Source organism: Lepisosteus oculatus, chromosome 8, assembly GCF_040954835.1.
Source record: "Lepisosteus oculatus isolate fLepOcu1 chromosome 8, fLepOcu1.hap2, whole genome shotgun sequence".
Taxonomy (NCBI): Eukaryota; Metazoa; Chordata; class Actinopteri; order Semionotiformes; family Lepisosteidae; genus Lepisosteus; species Lepisosteus oculatus.
This window is the reverse complement of record NC_090703.1, coordinates 17,195,066-17,216,547: the sequence shown is the minus strand read 5'-3', so window position 1 is coordinate 17,216,547 and position 21,482 is coordinate 17,195,066. Positions and strand designations below refer to the sequence as shown.

The 21,482-nt window shown below is 37.9% G+C and overlaps 1 protein-coding gene across 1 annotated transcript; it reads right to left on the bottom strand.

Moving 5' to 3' along the window:
- Positions 1 to 2,081: 2,081 nt before the first annotated feature.
- On the bottom strand, positions 2,082 to 21,085 carry adss1 (adenylosuccinate synthase 1). The gene is made up of 13 exons (XM_006632450.3): positions 20,840 to 21,085; positions 13,326 to 13,428; positions 13,161 to 13,223; positions 12,743 to 12,793; positions 12,360 to 12,426; positions 11,524 to 11,631; positions 11,308 to 11,389; positions 9,972 to 10,098; positions 8,968 to 9,122; positions 7,770 to 7,894; positions 7,239 to 7,336; positions 6,058 to 6,207; positions 2,082 to 5,394 (listed from the first exon to the last, which is right to left on the bottom strand). The coding sequence occupies exons 1-13, from the start codon at positions 21,026 to 21,028 to the stop codon at positions 5,342 to 5,344; spliced, it is 1,371 nt and encodes a 456-aa protein (XP_006632513.1). The 5' UTR covers positions 21,029 to 21,085; the 3' UTR covers positions 2,082 to 5,341.
- Positions 21,086 to 21,482: the final 397 nt, after the last annotated feature.

The following is a 21,482-nucleotide window of genomic DNA, read 5'->3' as shown; positions in this document are numbered from 1 at the left end:
AACAAAGCACCGGGTAAGTTTATGAACTGCCTTTTACAGGATATTTTAATTAGGTGATTACAAAAGTACCAGTAATAGTAATTTCAAAAACAGGAATACGTACGTTTTCCTCATGATAATAGTTACTTTAGGGGTGTAAGTTAATTTATAAGAAAAAAATAGAAACAATGCTTCCTGTTGCATACAGTGTGGTAATAGTAAATAGTTTTCGGTACTGTACATCTATTTCTTTCATGTAATTGTCGACAGTGTTCTGAATCACTGAATTACGCGATGCATTTAAACACTAAATGCATTGGAAACCGCAGTTTTCGGTCGGTTAGAAAATATGTGACCAAAGGAGAAAATGAATATTTTCTACTTTGTTTTGTTTCAGGTTTAATATGGCTGGTCCAACCATGTCTCAGACCGTGATAAATTCATTTTTTTCACGTACGTGTAATTCGCCGTATATATTGTCCATGTACTATATACCGTATACTGTATTATTGTGATGGTATAGTATACTTACTGTTTATTTAAGTAGTTTACATAAGTTTATTTACTGTACTGTACATTAACCATGCTGGGTGAGATGTTTTTGGTTACATGCATTATTTTTCTCTGAACGTGTTGCACACTTGTTTTGAAGTCCTTTTCAAAGCCTGGGCCCCAAATTATACTTACTTTTCTTGCAGCAAAGAAGCAGAAAGTGGTGGGGAAAAAAACCACAACCAGCTTCAGGGGAGGTGCAGGTGCTCCATTACCCAGAGATATCTATGGACAGCCTGAGGTCTACCGCTGGAAAAGCGAATATGACTGTGCTTTCAACATCAGCCAGGATGTAAGCTTTATGACATGAAGTGGTAGTGATTCTTGTTTTAGGACACAAAACAAAAAAAAAATATAGGTTTACAAAGGTACTAGATATACCAGATTGTTTGTGGGGTCATGAAACTCTAGTACTGATTGTTAAGTGAGTAGTGTGAATGTAACCTCCAACATCCGGACACAACCTGAATGATTTAAGTGACTCAAGCATTTGTTTAAATTGCCTAACTTTCCAAGTCTTTAGGTATCAAAGATTATATGTTAAGTATAAAACTTTGGATTGGCTTGCCATGAGCACAAGTAGTGGGTGCACTGATTTAAACTGCATCCAAGTAAGGTTCTTACTGTTCACCTTAGACACTCATCACTGCCCATGGCTGAAAGCATCATACTTTCCCTTTAATATGAACAAAGATGGCACCACTTCTTGCTGTCAGCAGCCTCTCTTGACCACGACACTATCACACAGGGGGAAACACAAGCCAGAAAGCTGCATAGTTTGATCTCATTTTTCATTTTTCTCTCCCTTCCAGGGTACATGGAAAGAGGAGACTCTCTGACTTCTGCTGTGTCAGTTCAGGGATGTCTTTGCCTGGGCTATAGCCCAGATGCTTATTTATTGCTGATCTGCACCAGCTAATAGGAGCTGTCACTAGGAAAGAAAATGTCTGTTTCTTTTACAGGATTCGTACAAAATAAATATGAAATGTTGGATTGTTCAGTAAATGCCAAATGCCTTTCTTTCCCTGATTTAATAAAGTCATTAATACATCTTACTGTGCTACCCTGTAACAGAAGTACCTGTATCCTGTGACAAAAGGCTAGCACACTAACTTCTGCTGAGCAAATTTTCTTTTCATTTACTGCAAGCCATTCAGAGCTCAGATAGAATAAAAACTGGGAGACTGGCTTTCCGAGGCCTGGGTATCCAACCCCTGCCCTAGAACAAAACAAATGAAATCGCATACATCTAAGTTTTCACGTATATTCTAACCTTCTGTCTCTATCGCACCATATATTTCAGAGAAGTGTTTATTAAGTTCACCAGTGTTTATTGAGGTATCTAATTTTATTAAAGTGTCATATTTATTTTATGTAAGCAGTGTCACATATGCGGAGATGCTACAGAAATACAGTAAAAATGAAATAAAACAATAAGTATAATTGTGCTTGAGTTTATATATACTGTATGGAATTGTTAAACAGTCAAGAAAAAATGTTATCTCCTTATCCCCTTACCGTTTAAATTAATACATCATGGAAAAAATATGCAATGTGTATTTGATTTTATTTGCATTGGAAATTTCCATTTTTTAATACAGCAATGCAATTAAATCATTTTCAACACCAACTGCTAGAAGACAGATCCAACATAGTAACAGCAGCAAGTTGGGCTTGAAAAAGATACGAATGTTATATAGTTCTAAAAAGATACATCTTTTCTTACTCATAGGGTTTAGGAAAAAATGGCTTATTGGCTTACTATATCAGCTCTGTCTCCCCAACAATGTAGGAGTTCATTTTAAACCTGAATTAAAATGAGGTTCAGCTGCACACATCACAGAATTCAGACTGATTGCCAAAAGCTCCCTGGTGTAGCAAACCAGCAAATAATGTGGAAAAAAAACAGGTATCTTAGCACTGGAAACCTTCCATAGAATTATAATAAACAGCACCTCACAAAAAATCACAAAAAAAATAATGTCAATTATTACAGTTTTAAAATAACAATTTCTCCATTGTTTCTATATACCAGGAAAAGGGCAAAGGTGTTGAGCAAGTAAAATCCATGACGGTTTCATTATGTACTGGCCAGAGTTTATTCAAGTCAAAGCAAATGTACCGAAAGGTTGGAAAGATGGGGCTACTACTAACTCATTTCTTGAGTCCAGATTTTCCCGATAAAAGTATTCAGCACCACTAAAAAGGGAAGTAAACTTACTGAAGACTTTTAAAATATTTCAAAAAGCTGTTCAACCATCCACATGTTACCATCCTGTACAATCCTATGGTGGTTTAATTTTTAAGATCTGTTGACCCTGTTTTGTTTTATTTAGCTGACTCTGCTATGGTTTCTGCAGAGACTTTATCTTCACTTTTTTTCTTTTAAAGTGATAACTTTAGCTTTAACGGCCATGCTGCTTTAACATCTCTCAAGTCCACAATCTGTTAAAAAACAGTGGCTCATAGATAATACCTAGGACTTTTTTTTTCTTTAAGGTAAAACAGCTGCCCTAGGACATGTAAATTTGTTTATGAATAATATCCCAAGAACTGCAATTAGTGTCATCAGAGGGATGTCAGCATGATGTCACTCTTGCTCTGGCCTTTGCCTGCAGTTAATGAGACCTGAAGCTGAATTTATGGAATTTCACTCAATGAAACACTGCAAAAAAGACCACAGCAGAAGTATATGGGTTTCCATTCAGTGCTCAACTGTAGCTCCCAAAAAAGATATATTTGAAATATTTAGAAATCCTTTGATAAGGAATTCAAATTTTGCAAAGCCAGTATGAGACTTTCCATGTGAGACTTTCAGATGGAAAATGATGTACTTGTATTGACATTCTGACTTTTTTCTTAGGATAGACTTGGCTTTTCTCCCTGTGAAGAGGGGAACCACAAAGGGGAAATTCTTATCTCCTTGTATTATGTAATGAGTCATACAGCATAAATAGCAATTAAGCAATTCGTAATACTGTAAAATTCTTATTGATGTTGTTTTTTCACATCACAATAAAAAGAACGTTTTGAATCTTCTATTCATACAGAAACATTGATTTTAATTGACGTCAATGTCATTTAAGGGACCACCACTTACTGGACCAAGCAAATAAATAAATTACAATTGAAATGTGGTGTCAACAAAAGTAAATTCATTTTAAAATATATGTATAGGAATAGACAAAAATAAAACTGTAATAGAAGATAAAAGCCTCACGATAAGGACATTTGTAAATTGTTTCAGTAATTTTACAATAGACATATTTGATTTTCTGAGGAAGCTCCATTGTCACCAGAGACTTTGAGACAGGGCACATTTAACTTTATGGTAGCAAATTTTTGTGAGATGTTATATGATAATGTTACTTTCACAATTTGTTAAATTTCATATCCATTCCTGAAAGGTAAAACAATGGGCAGTCTTGGGAGTGTTTGCACAGACTTTCCACTAATCCTGTTTTTCAACTGAGGCAATCACATTGGCCAAAGTTCCAGGAGGCCAAACAAATGTACTCATTTTTAATTTGGACTACACCACTTGCAGTTAAGTCAGTCTTCATGGGAAATGGATGGACCAAGATGGAAGAAAATGCACACAGAAAGTGAAAGGACAGAAGAGGAAAAAACAGAATCGAGAGAAGAAGCAATTAGCTCAAAGAGAGCTTCTTTCTTTATAGAGTAGGACTACAGAACGTCCAAGTAATTTCTGCAGTCAATAGACTGACTTCAGACCTTAAGTAAGGGACTGTTTTAAATATTTGCGTAAATACTGATATTCTATTTGTGATATCCACCAAGCTAAAGCAAATCTCTCATTTTGTTAGCGCTACATTCGTTTGCACAGGATAATATGTTCCCACTTGTTTAGCATATGTTTCGGAGATAAATTTAGTCCCGATTTGGATCTTTGATTTGATAAAAGAGAGCAGTTTAAGTTAATCACTTTGTTACCATATCATGCTGAAGAAACAAAGAACACACCCCTATATGACACTCAGTATCCCCTGACAAAACAAGGGGTGTAAAATTGTTCCTTTTATAAATTTGCTTGCATATCATGATTCTGATGTTAATTTTACTGATCTTATTGATAATTTTAACCTCCCTCTATTCAATTATTCACTATTCACAAATACTCGATTAATCAGTATTTCATTACAGTTATAATGACTTACTACAGCTAACAATTTTTTAAAGAAAATATTTCAGGAGTGATGGAGTGAGTAGGCCCCATTCAAAAAGCTTTGTTAAATCCAGAGTTAAAAATCAAGTGCCTAATATATTTTGGAAAGCAGTGCAACAGTTCTCTTTGTAAAAGACAGCTTCCTGCTCTCAACACAAAGTTTGTTGAGATTAATACTGTCTTCCAGTTTGCTTATCAGTAAGTCTAGTATTTCTTTTGGCACAGCAAATTCTACAGAAACACATGAGAAAAGACAGCAAGAATCATCAGTTTAACCCATAGTTATATACCTGAAAAGAAGTGACCCTGTTCCCTGGGGGAATCACATTTTTGAGAGATGCACTGAAGACAACTGATTAATCAACTGAGCAATGTCTACAGCATACATACTGTCATAATGCCTGCATCTCAATACATCTTATTAGTAGTAATTAAAAATGTACCCTGTCTCTAAATCCTGTAAAATTACTGGGAACTCTGAGATTAGACTCTGTTGTCACTTAGTATTGCATAACATTCAGTTAAAATGCCACAAAATGCCATCTACCATGTGTGAAAAGAAGTGAACAGGAGCAAAGCCACCATGAGCATATTTGTTTTGACCAAAGGGAGGCAGTTCTTCAGCTAGAACATCTGGATCATGGACTCTCTTGACTTCCCAACACCAACCCATTTTACTGAAACAGAGAAAAAGGTAGCATTGTAATAAATCAGTCTAAAAAGGATAAAAAGGCATCAACCAAAAGGGCTTCCTAATGTTATAGACTACTTTCTGATAGTAAAACCGCTCCTTTTCCTTAGGCTGTCTAAAATACTGTATCTTCTTCAACAAACTGTAACATTTGTTTACAGGGTTGCACAAATCCAGTCATAGGGGACTTCAGAGTTCTTTTGGTTTTCCTGCAGCTTTGATCTTAATTACTGAATCCAGCTAATTATTTGCCAAACAGCGTAGGTGGACCAGTAGGTGGCAGTCTTCATTGTGGACCCATATCTCAAAGATCTGCTCTTTAAGAGATGCCATCCTTTTAATGAGATATTAAAGTCTTGACTGCTTGGTCATTACAGAACCTATACCACTGTTTATTAGGAACGGGAGCATTAACCCCAGTATCCCATGATTAATAAAATTAGACCAACAACACTTTAAAATCTTAATAGAAGTGATTCACTGGTTCTTACTGCCTTATTGGCAATTTCTCAATTGTATTCCAATCCAGCTTAAATTTCAAAATAAACTAATTTGTAGCTAAATTAATACAGTGTGCTTTGTGTACTTCTGCTTTTAGAGACTTCGTAGCTCTGTTTTTCTGGAGTCTCCCTCCCTGTCTGTGACTTACTGGGAACACCTATGTGGTTCTCCACAAATCTGATGTAGTTCTGGGCCTTGGGCGGCAGGTCATCCCATTTTCTCGCTGCAGTGGTGTCGGTCTTCCAGCCTGGTAGGGTTTCATAATCCACCTCAACTTTGTGAAGGATCTCCATGTTGGCTGAGAAAAAGAAGGGGATAACCTCACTGTATCCTTCCAGGTCATTCTGCACATTCTCAACGTTCCCTTTTGACGTTATTTAACAAATCGGACAGCGGTGACAGGAGTCTTTTGTATTATGTGTCATTGTACTGTTGATTTCTTAATTGTACACTAAGTATATTCCTAGTGTTGTCACAGGTTTATTTTACTGTTTAGTGTCTGAACTATTCTAGCACAACATATGGCTTTAAGTAACCTGAAGAAGCAGAAGTGTAATAAGGAATTGGGCATTACAGCAGTCTAATGAAGAATGCTTCTTCTCACAGAGCAAATACACTCAAGAAACCCTCCATAGTCATCATGGATCAGGCTTAGTTAGGTCTTGACAGAGATAGGGTGTGATTGATTTTGAGACTTCTATTACTGTTAGGTAGGATTGCTGGACAAATGCCCCCAAATCAACTGGTCATCTAACTGAGAGTAATTTTTAAGAGGATATTCCTTCGTGTTTCAGTGCTAAATGGAATGTCTCTCACTCATTATATTTCCAAAACTCACTTACTGGCAGAGAGCTTAAAGAATTACTTTCAAAAGATGTTTTTGTAGGACGATTAAATATATATCCATCCATTCAGTGCTGGACCCTATCCCAGCAAGCAACACATGCAAGGCAAAATAAACCCTGAACTGGACTGTAGTCCATCGCAGGACAATCACAGACATGCACAAACTCAAGCCAAGGTCAATTTATACGGAAGCCAATTAACCCACCCAGATCACAGCACCCAGAGGAAACCCATGCAAATGGGGAAAAAACATACAAAAACGATGCAGATATTTCTCCAGAAATTGAACCTAAGGCCCTGGTGCTGTAAGGCAGTAGTGCTTACCAATATTAAATAGAATCAAACATGCATGCACACAAAAAAAAACATGCAAAAAGAAATTTACAAAAATAAACATTTACTGTTCTGGAAGTAGGGCACTACAAAATCATTCATTTAATAACCCAAGAAGCTAAAATCTACAATAGATCAATCAGGCTGTACCTGGGAAATAGGGAATTCTTTTGCCATTGAGCTTGTATGCAATGCCCACTTTGATCTCATCCAGAACATCCAGGATATCCAGCTTTGTTAATGCTAAACTGTAGAGATGATTGGAAAACATGAGGACATTATTTACAAAATAACCCAAGTCGGGTTAATAACAAAAAGACAATAACAAAGGAAAAGAAATCCAGCTCGATTACTCTGCAAACTGGCTCTAATCCCCTTATTCTTGCATTTACCATAGGTTTATAGCAAACACAGTGACCCAGTCAGATGGTCCACTTTACTTTTTATCCATAAAAACAAAAAATGATGGTATTACAAAAAGGGCTACGTCTGTAAGTATTGCACAATCATGCAAACTTTGATTTCTGCTAAAAAATAAGTTTTTCGTTTTAACCCATTTTTAATACGAAGCAATATCAACACTGCAGAGGAAAATCAAGCAGGTTTTCAGATTTTGTGACAACACTGAGGTAACCACAGGCAGAGGCCCTGACAGGAGAGAGATGAGAACTGGCAACGCACGCAGTGAACCCATTGATCATGTTGGCATATCGGAGGATGATGAGGTCTAGCCAGCCACAGCGTCTCTTTCTGCCTGTGGTCACTCCCACCTCATGGCCTCTGGACTGCAGCAGCTCCCCAATCTCCTGAAGCACAGACCAATTTGCCATTTACAAGCTTAATAAGTCTTATTTTTATTAGAGGTTGTAAATAATAATCTGAGCTTTCCTCTGAACTGCAATATGATAAAGCTCTTTACAATGATTCTGAGGTCAGCCAATGGTTTTACTAGCAATATTAATAATTCTGGCCAATTTCCCCTTACTCTTAACACTCAGGCAACCTTACCACATTGTGATACCAAAAATAAGGATGCTTTCTACCAACATCTTATAAATCCTCTCTTGAATATTTTATTGTCAAACCCTTTCAAGCTCATGATCAAAAATAAATGGTGCTAAGCCTTGGTAAATTGGTATTCTCTGCAAAGTTTAAATGTTGATCTATTACTGTTCCTATGTAAACACTGAAAAACCACCACAGATTGATTAATAAGAGAGAGAGGTTGAAAAGCTAATTTACTACTGTCAGAAGTAGCCACTTTTTTGGTTTTATCAATGTTAATATGAAGCATGTATGCCTGACACCACCTTTTCAATTTACAGTACTTATCTGTTCAAAGTAATTGTCCAGTCCTTCTCTATCATCTATCACTTTAAACTTCCTGCACTTTCATGTCATTTGTATAGATGGGAAATAGTAAAGGTGTCAAATACAGCCCTGGGAAACACCAGTATTTAAAACTATTTCATTTGAAAACGAATGGTTCAAAAGAACCCGCTATTATGCTTAATCCATTTTCTTAGCCTCCCATTCACATCCAAACACAACAGCCTCTTCAATAGCATGTGGATCCTGCCCACTCCTTCATTGTTCTTTGGGTTTCCATTCCTACCTGGCTTTTTGAACGAACAATGTGTGCTGACTGCAGTTTCCCTGTCAAACAAACTTATTATGTGAGAATTATTCAAGTAAAATGTATAAATAAGTACAAATATATATGGCTTTAGAACAAAGTGTCAGTGAAATAAGTTTAAACAGGATAAAGAGTCAGGATTCATCTCTAAAACTCCCTTAGATGTCCCATACAGAGTGGAAATCCTTTCTATCATGGTTATAGTAAATGCTCTCTGTGGAGAACTTCATTATAAGCACTTACATTGGTTTGTTCCGTAGGGAAGGCCCCAATGCCCACTCTGGTAGTGTAGGCCTTCACCACTCCATAGACCTCCCCAATGTTCTGAGGCGGGATGCCCAGGCCTGTGCACACCCCACCCACAGTGCAGTTGGAGGAAGTCACGAAGGGGTACGTGCCTGGAGAGTAGAGACAAGGGAGCCGAATAAACACCCTGCAATGGAACACGAATGGAACACCCTGCTAAACAAGTCACAAATTCCTTTCAGTCTGTAATGTACTTGGTTCAGGTTAAACCTCTGCTCTCCTCCCCACTGAGAGCTGATGTGTGGTGAGCATTCTGGCGCAGGTGGATGCTGCACATTGGTGGTGGTGGAGGGGAGTCCCCATTACCTGTAAAGCGTTTTGAGTGGAGTGTCCAGAAAAGCGCTATATAAGTGTAAGCAAGTATTATTATTATAAACATATATATCATTTTAAGAATGATGAGCACTGTATGCAATGTAGTGCTTCATTAAATCATATTTGTGTGCTAAATATATATACACACACTACATAAGAACTGAAAAAGAAAACTTTATCCTTTTAGATAAATCAAAGAAATGCACATTTCCATCAAAGTGTATCCTTTATCATTAAAAAAAAATGCTACCACATTTGTTTTTCCTTCTGAGGAATTAAATATCTAAAAAAAGTTTGAGAAAACAGTGGTATATATTCTGGAAGAAAAAAAAGACAAGCTCAGAAACCATACTGGTTTCAGTAAGAGGAATGTGATTTTTCCATTGCTTAATGGGTTCAAGTCCTGTCATTCTTGTCATCTTTATGCAACATTTCTGCCCTCTGCTGCCAGTAAAGAAGACTGCAGCCAAGGAAACTGGGAGGGCAATCCGGCGCTGTAAACTCTAGGAGTACAATAACATCATGCAACCCACAGGGTCTTAAAACCTGCATTCAGCAGAGCTCTCATCTTCATTACACGTCTTCACTCTGTTGATTACGTCACTGCGTAGGGAGTATTTTCTTACCAAAATCGATGTCCAACAGGGCAGCATTGGCACCTTCGACTAGGATTTTCTTTGAGGGCCCATGAATGGCTTCGTACATGAAATAGACACCATCTCTCACCATGGGTCTTATCCTCTCTGCATATTCCTGGTCGATAAAAAATCCTTTTGTCCACATTTAAGAGTATGAACAACAGAAGCTGACCTGGTCAATGGGCTCTTATATTATTTCATGCAAGAATGACAAAACACACTCAAATGTTTAGTACATTTTTAAATCCAATATCATCAAGGCCATGAAATAGTGGCATCTGGCATGATTTCTTTACATTTGTATCCTTCACTATGGAGTGGAGTTCTTCTGCAAAGGCATCTCCGAACCAAGTCTCGGACAGTTTTACAGAGCCATTATTTCGAGCATTCTGACTGCCCCTATAACTGTTTAGTTTGGCAACATGTCAGCCCATTCCAAAGGCAAACTGCAGTGTGTTGTTTACTCTGCACAGAGGATCATTGGCTGTCATCTACCCTCCACAGATGATCTATACAATTCCAGAGCAAAGAAGTGGGCAGGAAAGATTGCCGATGACTCCTCTTACCCAGGTTACCACCTGTTTAAAAACTTCCCTCGGGAAGAGCTACAGGTACCAGTCTTTAAAAATCAGCACCCCCTGGTATTTGAACAGCTTCTTTTCTAGGACTTTCCGAGGACTGCCTTTTTGCTTAATTAGAATTCCTTGTTATAGTTATTTCTCCCTTAATTTTGTGTATTAGTCTTGTTTGTGGATGATGGTAGATGTAGAATGTTTTTGCAGGTCCAGAATAAATTCCTTGTAAATTAAATCAACTTGGCGAATAAAAGTAATTCTAATTGAATATCTACTTGCAAAGCAGCATTATATAAGTATTTCATTCAGACGTTGTGTTTTGCACTCAGAAACAGAAAATAAGATGGTTTATGTTTCAGTTTTTATCTGTTTCTAGAAAAGTGTTCCAGACTTAATACAGACCTGAGTGCAAGCTCTTACAAGATTACATATACAAGACTATATAATAAGGATTATTTAAACATTGATTTGTTTCATTCACAACACTGCTCTTAATTATTTGTTTTGCAAAACAATGTAGGAATAGATACTTTTGTAATCTAGAATAGTATTACAAAAATAGATACTTTTGTAATACTTTTTGTAATCTAGAAATCTAGATGAACATTTTCAATACTTTGTCTGAAGTGTCTTGTTCTTCCTCTACCTTTTTATAAAGGGGGCTAAAGAAAAACATTTGCCTGCCTAGTGTAAAAACGATAACAAGAGAGACAGTGCTTGTCTGAATACTTTTTTTAAAGGTTTCATACCTTTAGCTTTTTCAGCTGACCATCAATGTCTACTTCCAAAGAAGGAAACATGGACTGGTATTGTTGGACTAGATTTCTAAATCTGAAAAGATAACAAAAAACAAAAAACAAATGATATTATCTTAGGGTGCCACAAATAAATACTAATAACTATAACAGTGTTTTGTTCTCATTTAAAAATGTTTTAACAGACAGCCTGACTGAATAGGTTTTTACCTAGCAGAGAACTCCTTGAAGTCGGCTAACAAGTCACACACCCGCAGGCCTGTCCGTGCTGCTTTGGTGGAATAAGTAGGTCCAATTCCTTTCTTTGTAGTTCCAATGCTGTTGAAGCAAAGGACAGCAGCAGTTTCAATTATCCAGCGAAAGCAAATGTCAAAATAACTTGCCAAAGGCTTGGACAGAGTTACAGACGTTTTTTTTCTCTTTGTGAAATTCTATCTAAGAAAAAGAAAAAAAAATTGAAATGGAAAAAATGTTACAAAAAATAGACAGTATTGCTCTCTGAAAAGTTTGAATGAGCACAATTCCTAACAGATTAATGGAAAATAAACTTTCCAAGAAACATTTAGTCATGAATCTGGGTGAACATGATAGAAGTACTGTTTTTCAAATCCTGAAAGTATTTTGACAAAATCAGTAGCCACATGTAAACAATGACCCGAAAAGAGACAAGTGTTACCATGAGTTGCATTTAGCACTAAAATCATGAAGCAGTTATTTAAATAAGGAGTTGTGGGATGTAACCTATTGACGCAGATACCTTCAGGGATATCTGGGTGGAATTATTGGATTAATGTGTCAATCAGCAAGCAAATGAGCAACTTGGACCGAATGGCTTCCTCTCATTTCTTACATTGAAGCCCAACACTGACAGCTGCTTTTTTAATTAAATATGTGCAGCATGTTCAAACATCTCTTCAATGACATGGAATGAAAACGAACCACGTGTTTGGTGGATGTGTAAATCACACATCTCAACTCCTAAAGAAATCTGATTTGTCAGCCTAGTCTTATTAAAATTGATGGTGCGGTTGTTGGAAAATTATTACTTTTTCCCTTCTTGCTCTTGTCGCTGGACTTCCTGAAGTCCATCTACCGCCTGGTGAAAATCAAACACTGTCAACAAGGGGAAAAGAAAAGTACAATTACAAATAATTTCATCATTTGGTCAAACTGAGCATATATCCACATTAAACTTACAACATAACCATTTATATATACAGAATATACTATTTTCAAAAGTGCCTTTGGTTAGCTTTGTTCACACTGCTTATTTATCATTGCCCAGTAATACATTATGTAGAATAAAGACAGACCATTTAACTTGGGCCCCACCAGCCCCGATTTAATGCTGTGTGTATAGCCTCCTCTTCTTTTTCCCTCTGTATAAAAATGGAGTTTACCCATGTTTAAGTCTAGGATCATTACATACCAATATGGGCTCGGTCAGAAATGATCAATCTCTTTTCCCAGTCCCTGAGCCCTGTGGAGTAGAAAAGGGATGTGAGAAAGACAGGTAGTTAGCCAACAAGGAAGGTATGAATATTTCAAACAAGAGACAAAATGGAAGAACACTGACAGAGGCCTATGTCTGTCTTCCAGTTATTGCCTGAGTGATGTGCAAATTGCAAGAACAAAGGAAAACAAGTTCTGTCATTGTTTTACGGCTATTGATTTCAAACGATACAATAATGTACAATGAAATGATTAGCATGTAGTCGATACATGTTGCAGAGTATAAGATTATGTAAATTCAGAGCGCTTGTGGAACAAAGGTAGTTTAGTTTCCCCTCTGCCTTATTTCCATATTTCCAACAAAAACATCAGAAATAAAAGTACCCCTACAGTACCTTTCTTCTCATTTTTATCACCCTCTTCAAAAAGGCCAGGTAAATGGATCACAACCCCATTTCCTGCAGAGAAAAATTAGATACTACATTAAGAAAGTGAGCAAGTAAATGACTCAGAACCAAAGTATCCATCTTCAGGCAGTTACCATTAGGAATGAAACCCACCGATGAAGGATATGGCTTTGGTGTTGATAATTCCACTTGGAAGGAGATGAAAATCGTATTCTTTTCCATCCACAACCACAGTGTGTCCTGCATTGTTTCCTCCCTGTAGTCAGCAAAAATTTCAAACTTACGTGAGTTACATACTTATTTACCCAAAAAAGGTTAAACAACATCCTCCTATTTACTCCCGGCAGTGGGACTAACAGTTGTAGTTTGACTTACAGAAACAAACACTTACCTTAATAATGGATTGAGTTTAACTTAGGCTTAATGTTGTTTTTTCTTCCTAACATCCCCTATACTGGACCTTTAAAACCTCAAGACAGCAGATAGTATTACACTGTGGATGGTTATTGCTGTTGTTTCTTCATGGTTCTTAAAGGCATACAAAGCTACTACTCAACTGCAAATGTTGACAGTGGCATTTCAGTAACATTTGCTTGTAGCTGCAGCCTAGATAAGATGCTCCTCTGACACACTTTTTGTCTTTTTTATTCCCTTATGTAGGCTTGCTGAACTCCCGGACTTGTTATTTTGCCTTCAGAGATGTCTGGGAGAATGCTTCTCTGCAAGCCAGATCTCCTCACAATGGCTCAGATGATGGTACATACACCCTGTCTAAGACTTTCATCACTGCTGGTGCTGTACTCAGTGTCAAACTGATTAACTCTGTAAGGGGGCTTTGTTAAGAGTATTATCTTGGGCCAAAGCAAACTTTTCTAGTATGACTAAATATAATTATTATATTTTAATCGGGTATTAACTAGACATAACAACATCCAAGAATTAACCATAGTGAAAGGTATATTTAGTGTTTAATTCACAACAAAATTTTACTTCACCCAATTGGCTATAGGACAACGAGGCCACGACCCCCTGTATAGTGAGGGGTGACCAAATGGTAGCGTCAAAGGTGGAGATGTTTGGTGGTGAGATGCAAAAATAAGTATGAGAGGGAGAGAAGGGGATTACTTATAGTATTTATAATGTTTTAGGTGAGGAAATGACATCATGGGTGATAACAAATAATGATAGCAGAAGTTCATTTGGCTGTTTTCATCACTCTCATACTTAAACTCCATTTAACAGCAGTTGATAAACAGCTAGGACTGGACATTTCAAAATGACAACTGTCTGTCCTGAATCAGTTAGAAAATGGATGGATGGAACTATCTGTCACAGACACTCTATATGATGCTGACTGTTAACAGATTTAGTCTGTTACCTAGTCAGCCTTAACAAATCAACATTTCCTACATGGATTAGACAACTTTGTGATTTAGCACTGGTCACACAATACTGATTATAAATAGTATATTCATTCATCACCAATGGGGATTAAAAGCAATTAAAGAAATATATAGTTCCCCTTTGCCTTTCCCTTACTAGGTGTTGACAACCACAGCAAAGGACATCTCAGAACAAACTTTGATTCAGACCTTCAAGACCTTCAATCTTCAAGCATTGTTCTTATTAAGCACATTAAAGATGTTTGTCATTATCTCTACATGTAGACATGTACAGTAACATGGCACTAACTTGTCAACTAATGAAAGATCTGGCAACGATAAAAGATGGTGTAATATGTTTCAGAAAATTCAATGCTATATTATTAGCAGATCCAGCCACACCTGTCCCAAAGGCAAACAAAATTCAAGATAATTAAGTTCATTTCACAATAATGATGTTGCTTTAACACATACATAAAAAGAAAGTAGGTTTAATTTTCATCATATTCTCAAAGATCTTGAGTTGCTCAGCTGTTAAAAAAAGCAAAAGAAAAAGTTGTAAGAATGCCATAGTGTGGAGTTCATAGGTTTAAATTCAGAGTACACCAAAATCCCAGCATCAGAACAAAGATGACTCATTAAAGTCAGGTTTCAATGTGGCAGAATCAGCTAGGGAACTCTTGTTTTGCCAGGCATGGCAGCCTGGAGTCAAGAAAGCTCAGCAGAATTGGTGGAGACTGTGCCTGGCATATAAACCTTGTTATGACTGGTATCATAGAACAAAATGCAGAGACACCTGAAGGGACCATGTGTGTTTTACATCATCCACTTTCAGAATATGAAATCTATGGTGTATGGGACGTTGTCCATTATTTTTTCCACTTGTTGTGCTTGTAGACTTCCAACCAGAATCTTTGGCTCGGGATACAATTCTTCAATGTACATTGTGCATATGGGCACAGGGAGTCTGCATCCCTTGTTCCATTGTTAGCTTGTTGTTTATTTGCTTTGAATCTTGAATGTCAAAAGCAGGTAGATAACAGCTTACAGTTTTCAGACTCTTGTACAATTTTTCACATTTGGTTGCATTAAAGTCTCTTGTTGTCATGACACTCAAATGTAGCAGTTAATATTTGTTAAATGCACAATATATTCCACAAATACAAAGCAAAAAACAGAAAGAAAGAAGTAAATAATTAATATCAAAGAAAAATGGGAACATCTTGATTGCATGATTGAGTTACTGTTGAAATCCTTTCCTATGGCAATACCTAAAATAATGTAGGTGCACAAAATTCCCTTACACATAACTATTTGTTTGGTCTCTATCTGTGTGCAATAAAAGTGGCTGTCATTATTTCAAAATAAAAACATCTGAGGTTCAAGCAAAGACAAAACCATTACGACTAAGGCTTTCAATGCATGGTATAGCCATTGAAAAGCATAGATCAGGAGAAGTGTACAAAAACATTTAACAGACCCTTAATATCAATTTAAGCATAGTATGGTAAATCATTAAGAAGTGAAAGGCACTCGGACACTGCCTAGATCAGGCTGCCCCTCCAAACCAGCAGCCAAACAAGGAGGAAACTGGTCAGGGATGCAACTGTAAAGCCAACAGTGACTTTGAAAGTGTTACTGAGTTCAATGACTGAGATGGGAGAAAATATGCCAGTCATTCTACAAAGCTGATCTACAGTATATGGCAGAATGCAAAGCACCAAGGTGATACTGCAACCATGGCAAACGGACTCTGTGTTTAGACAAGACAATACTGAAACTACCTGGTGTACAGTAAGTGCAAAGCCTTCCATCTGACACAACCCAACACAGTGCATCACTCAGTCAACACCATCCCTACTGTCAAGCATGGCACTGGAAGCATTATGTTGTAGTTCTTCTCATCAGCAGGGAAAGGGAAGGTTGTCAAGAGTGATGGGAACACAGATTGAGCAAAGTATTGGCCAGACTTAGAGGAAACCTTACTTGAGTCCTAAAACTGGGACAAAATTCACCTTTTAGAATTACAGTGATCCAAAGTACAAGGCCAGAGCTACACCGAAGAAGCTCAAGAATAAAAAAGTGAATGTCCTTGAGTTGTCCACTCAGAGTCCTGAATTGAAGCTAATTGCAAATCTGTTGAAAGACTTGAAAAGTGCTTTTCACAGTCAAGAAATGTTTCCCAAGTAGCTTGGCTTTTCAGCAAATCAGCCAATAGGAATGGGCAAAAATTGGACTAAGCAGGAGTGTAAAGTTGGTAGAGACTCACAGAATAAGACTTGTGGCTGTAATTGCGGCCAACGTCCACCAAATATTGAGTTCTTATACTAAAATACTTATGGGATCAACATATTTCAGGGTTCATTTTTTAATTTTTGCTGCCATTTACTGTAAGTTACCTTATCACTAGAATTCTTCAGTTCACGTCTTGAACAAAATATTAAGTTTATAAAAGGTGTATGAATCATGGTGTAACTTCACAAAATGGGGCACCACAGGAAGGGCCTGAATATTTTTGCAAGGTACTGTATCTTTCAACTCATGACCATCAAATACCCACAGTCTTTTTCCAACAAACATGGTGTTATAATACTTCATTTTCTGCATGTAACTTGTTTCTCTGTAGGTTTCTGGTTTTATTTTCCAGAGTAAACAAGTTGATATCTATTTCTGAATCCCTGTACTGCCTGTTCACCCTGCATACCAGAGGTTTGCCTAGGAGTCAAGTGTGCCCTAGTTTCCTCTACAGAAGGATCTATTTTAGCTCAAGAGGCTGTGGCAGGACAGCATCACTGCTCTGGCTTTAGCTTGCTGCCAGAGTCTGGGAGCGTTCTGTCTGCCCTTCTCACATTTCATATTTCTTTAAGAACGTGACCTCAGTTTATCCCCTCAGGGCTGTCAAATGGCATTGAGATTGCCATGGCAACTGAATTCAAGTTGGGTCCCCCTTATGTAACACGTTTCACAAATCAAAGACATCTCAGATGCTATTCCTTGTTTCATCATCTACCTGCATAGCTATTTTCACAGAACAGAACTGTGAAATGCTCTCAGATCCTGAACAAGATAAAACACATAATAATTAACTAGGCAGCTGAGTAGTGGTTTCTTCACACGCTAAGGTTTATAATAATAATAATTGACTACACTTATATAGCACTTTTCTGGACACTCCACTCAAAGCGCTTTTACAGGTAATGGGGTCTCCCCTCCACCACCACCAATGTGCAGCATCCACCTGGATGATGTGACGGCAGCCATAGTGCGCCAGAACGCTCACCACACATCAGCTTTCAGTGAGGGGGAGAGCAGAGTAATGTAGCCAATTCATAGAGGGGGATTATTAGGAGGCCATGATTGGTAATGGGAAATTTGGCCAGGATGCTGGGGTTACACCCCTACTGTTTTTGAGAAACACCCTGGGATTTTTAATGACCACAGAGAGTCAGGACCTCATCTCATCCAAAGGACGGCACCTGTTTACAATATAGTGTCCCCGTCACTATACTGGGGCATTAGGACCCACGTGGACCACAGGATGAGCACCCCCTGCTGGCCCCACTATCACCTCTTCCACCAGCAACCTTAGTTTTTCCCCAGGAGATCTCCCATCCAGATACTGACCAGACTCACAGCTGCTTAGCTTCAGTGGGTTGCCAGTTGTGAGTTGCAGGGTGATATGCTACTATATACTAAGAAGCTGGAACAACACCTTTTTTAAAAATGAGAGAATCATACATTTCATTTTTACTACCTTAATCACAGAATTTCAGTCAGATGTGACTAATAACATTTCCCAGACCAGAACTATAGACCTCTGGGCTTCCTTTTTTAGATAAACCACTTGATGGCTCTTTTGTACTTTTCTTCTTGAAATATCAGTTGCTCTCCCAGCCAAAAACCTTGCATTTACAATAGGGATTGTGTCGCTTTAGACATCCTCCTCATCTTTAGAGCAAGATATTGGTGGCCTCTCCACCACACTTAGCAAACAGACTCTAAGTCTACCTTCTAAATCATACATTTGTGCTACACTGACATTTCCTTGCCAAGCCCACTGAAGAGCCATCAGTGCACATGTGCCTGATTCATCTTGTCTCACACTTTGCAAACATGGTTTCCTCTCCTCATCCTAATCTCCATTCTTTCCACTGTGAATCACAAAGTTGCAAGTGAGATGAAGAATATCATGGATAAAGAATATCTTAGGAAAAAACTGGACAATGTATATACCAAAGAATTCACTGCAAGCCACAAAACATTTGGAGAGATGGCAACTTCAGTTGGTGGACGAGATTGTACTGATTTTGTGCTGCCATTGTAGCATGTTAAATTTTATTAAAACAACACAAAAAAATTAAAAAGACTTTGAGAACCCAGAAGCCAGAAGTCTGTTAGTAATATATCAGCATAGTGCAATGAAAACGTACTAACACTTCTGCGGTCAATGTCAGAGATTAAATGGGATTAATCCTTTTAAATCTGAAAGGAAAGTTTCATCACTGGCAATGTCAGCAGCTAAAGCCCTGGTGCTAGCACACTGGTAGAAATACCATGGAGAGTATCCTACTGTAAAAAGGTGGAGAGACTGTGTAAGCTGATGGTGTGATGTGTGATCAGCTGCAGCTCATAAAGAGTGGAGTGTCGCAGTTCTTCTGTAAATATAAAAGTTCAACCAAATGTTGGCTAATATGATCATTATTGATGAAAAAGTGAAAGAAAACTTTAATAATTGAATGATGCTGGGGGAAGGCTGAGCAGCATGAGTTGGATAAATCAAACCAATTGTTTTCATCAATCCATGGAGAATTCAGTTGAATGATAACCTGGAGGGGTTTTCATCAGGTCCTCTGGTGAAAATGTCCTTCGCCCTCCAAAGACATGCTGGCTAGGTGAACTGGAGACTCTCTATTCGCCCTGTATGCGTGTCTGCATGTGTGTGTGCGCATGTCATGCCATGATGAGTGCATGAAATCCATAACTCCCCAAATAACAATGAAAGCCAAAATAGGGTTAGCTTCATTCAGTCCAATTTAACCCTATGATTTATTTAATAAAATCATCATAGTGTGCAATTTAACCTTATTATTTAAAAAAATCTCTTTCATTGCTTCTTAACATACTGTAATGGTCATGCCTCCAGGCCAGCAGTTACACGCAGAAACACTGGGACAAGGTGACCATGTTAAGTTTCACCAACCCCCTTCTGAGGTCTATAAATGGGTCCCTGCATGGGCTGGATGTTGTAAGTAGGTGACCTTCATCGCAGTTGTGTTGAAACACCTGTTGTGTATGCAGTTCTTTAATTAGAGGCATTCCGCTGTGGTAAGATATTGAGAGAGAACAGCCCACCTTCAGCAGCTTGAAAACGTCCAGAGAACAATTTGGTTAATGACAAAATAAAACCAGGTTCTGCATTATATCAGTCTCCAAACACACCCACAACTGAGTTATTATAGACAAGATACTACCATGCATCCTATGCTGCTGACTTGGCATCCTCTCAACTTGCCCTGACATTTCTCAGTGAGGGTACTAGCTGCCACTGATGGCCCCAAGACCTTTAGCGTCCAAGCTTAAGACACGATGTTCAGCACACACCAGCAGCCTAGACTGTAATGGAGCCTCCTAGCTATCCTTACATTCATTTAACAGAGCTTCCAATCTTGTGCCGAGAATAATATTACTCCGGTTACATCGGATGATCATTTGTCTGTATTAATAACCGTCAGGAAACTTTGAAGTAGCATACCACGCAACTTGATTAACAGCACAGTGCGTCTGTTTCACAGTCTGCAAATCTAAATTACATGCAATGGTCTATGTGTGCTCTTGTTTAGTTGTAAGACGAGCATGTGTTATATTTCGATTAATATCGTTTAAGTGAACTGTTAAGTTTTTAAATGTCATCATAGTAAGGTTTCTGATATCAACTTCAGATTATCAGGGTTGATATCGGCAATAACGCAATTTATTTAAAGTGCAATAATGATGTAAATATGAGTGTTGCCGCCACTGACACGGAACAATTTTCACTCCATTATGTCCTTCAAACCTAAATCCCTTTCGTTTACACTATCTTTGTAATGGAACAGGGACATAGACCAACAAATATTCGAGCCATCTGAATGAAACTAAGGTAAAAATTAAACTTCGTTAAAACACGCAAGATAAATGTTTCTCCTGCTCCTTGTCAACTATGATACAAACCTATGATGATAAATAAACACACCATAAGCCAAATACCTTAATTTAAACAACTTTCACGATTAATTCTGTCTTTACCTGGCATCTGCAAATGATGTCAGACTCTGTCGCTAGCAAATCGACCACTTTTCCTTTGCCTTCGTCTCCCCACTGAGCCCCCAATACGACTGTTACCCTGTTCCCCACGTCGCTTCGAGGTCGCTTTACCCCCGAACTCGGAGGGTTCGTGTAACTCTTGTGATCGTTTGCTGTCCAGCCGCCCGACATGTTTACACCAGCGCAGTTGCAACTGCAGCCCGTCTAAAATAAAAAAAAAAATCTCCCTGAATCTGAACTCCAGAGCCTACAGTAACCAAATACGGGTCACCATGATGTCAGCACATAAACAACTTCACATGACTTGAGAGCGGCGGAGGAGGTTATACACAGTGTACAGTAGAGCGCAGAGGAATTCTATCAAAAAGATGAGAGTTTACTGGCAACAATGAAACTTCTTGAATGATAGCGCATTCTTTATTTTGTTATCCTTCTGGCTTTGTATTGTATTATGCTTAGACTTTGGTAATCCGCATGTTTGTATTTTTTTATATGTAAGGCAAATGTCCTTTTAAAATTCGGATGTTTTCATCTTGAATATTTAATCTCTTTTAGGATAATTGCAAATTGGCGATTATACTAGAATAATCAAAGCTTGAAAGGACTGTGAAAATATTTTTTTTAC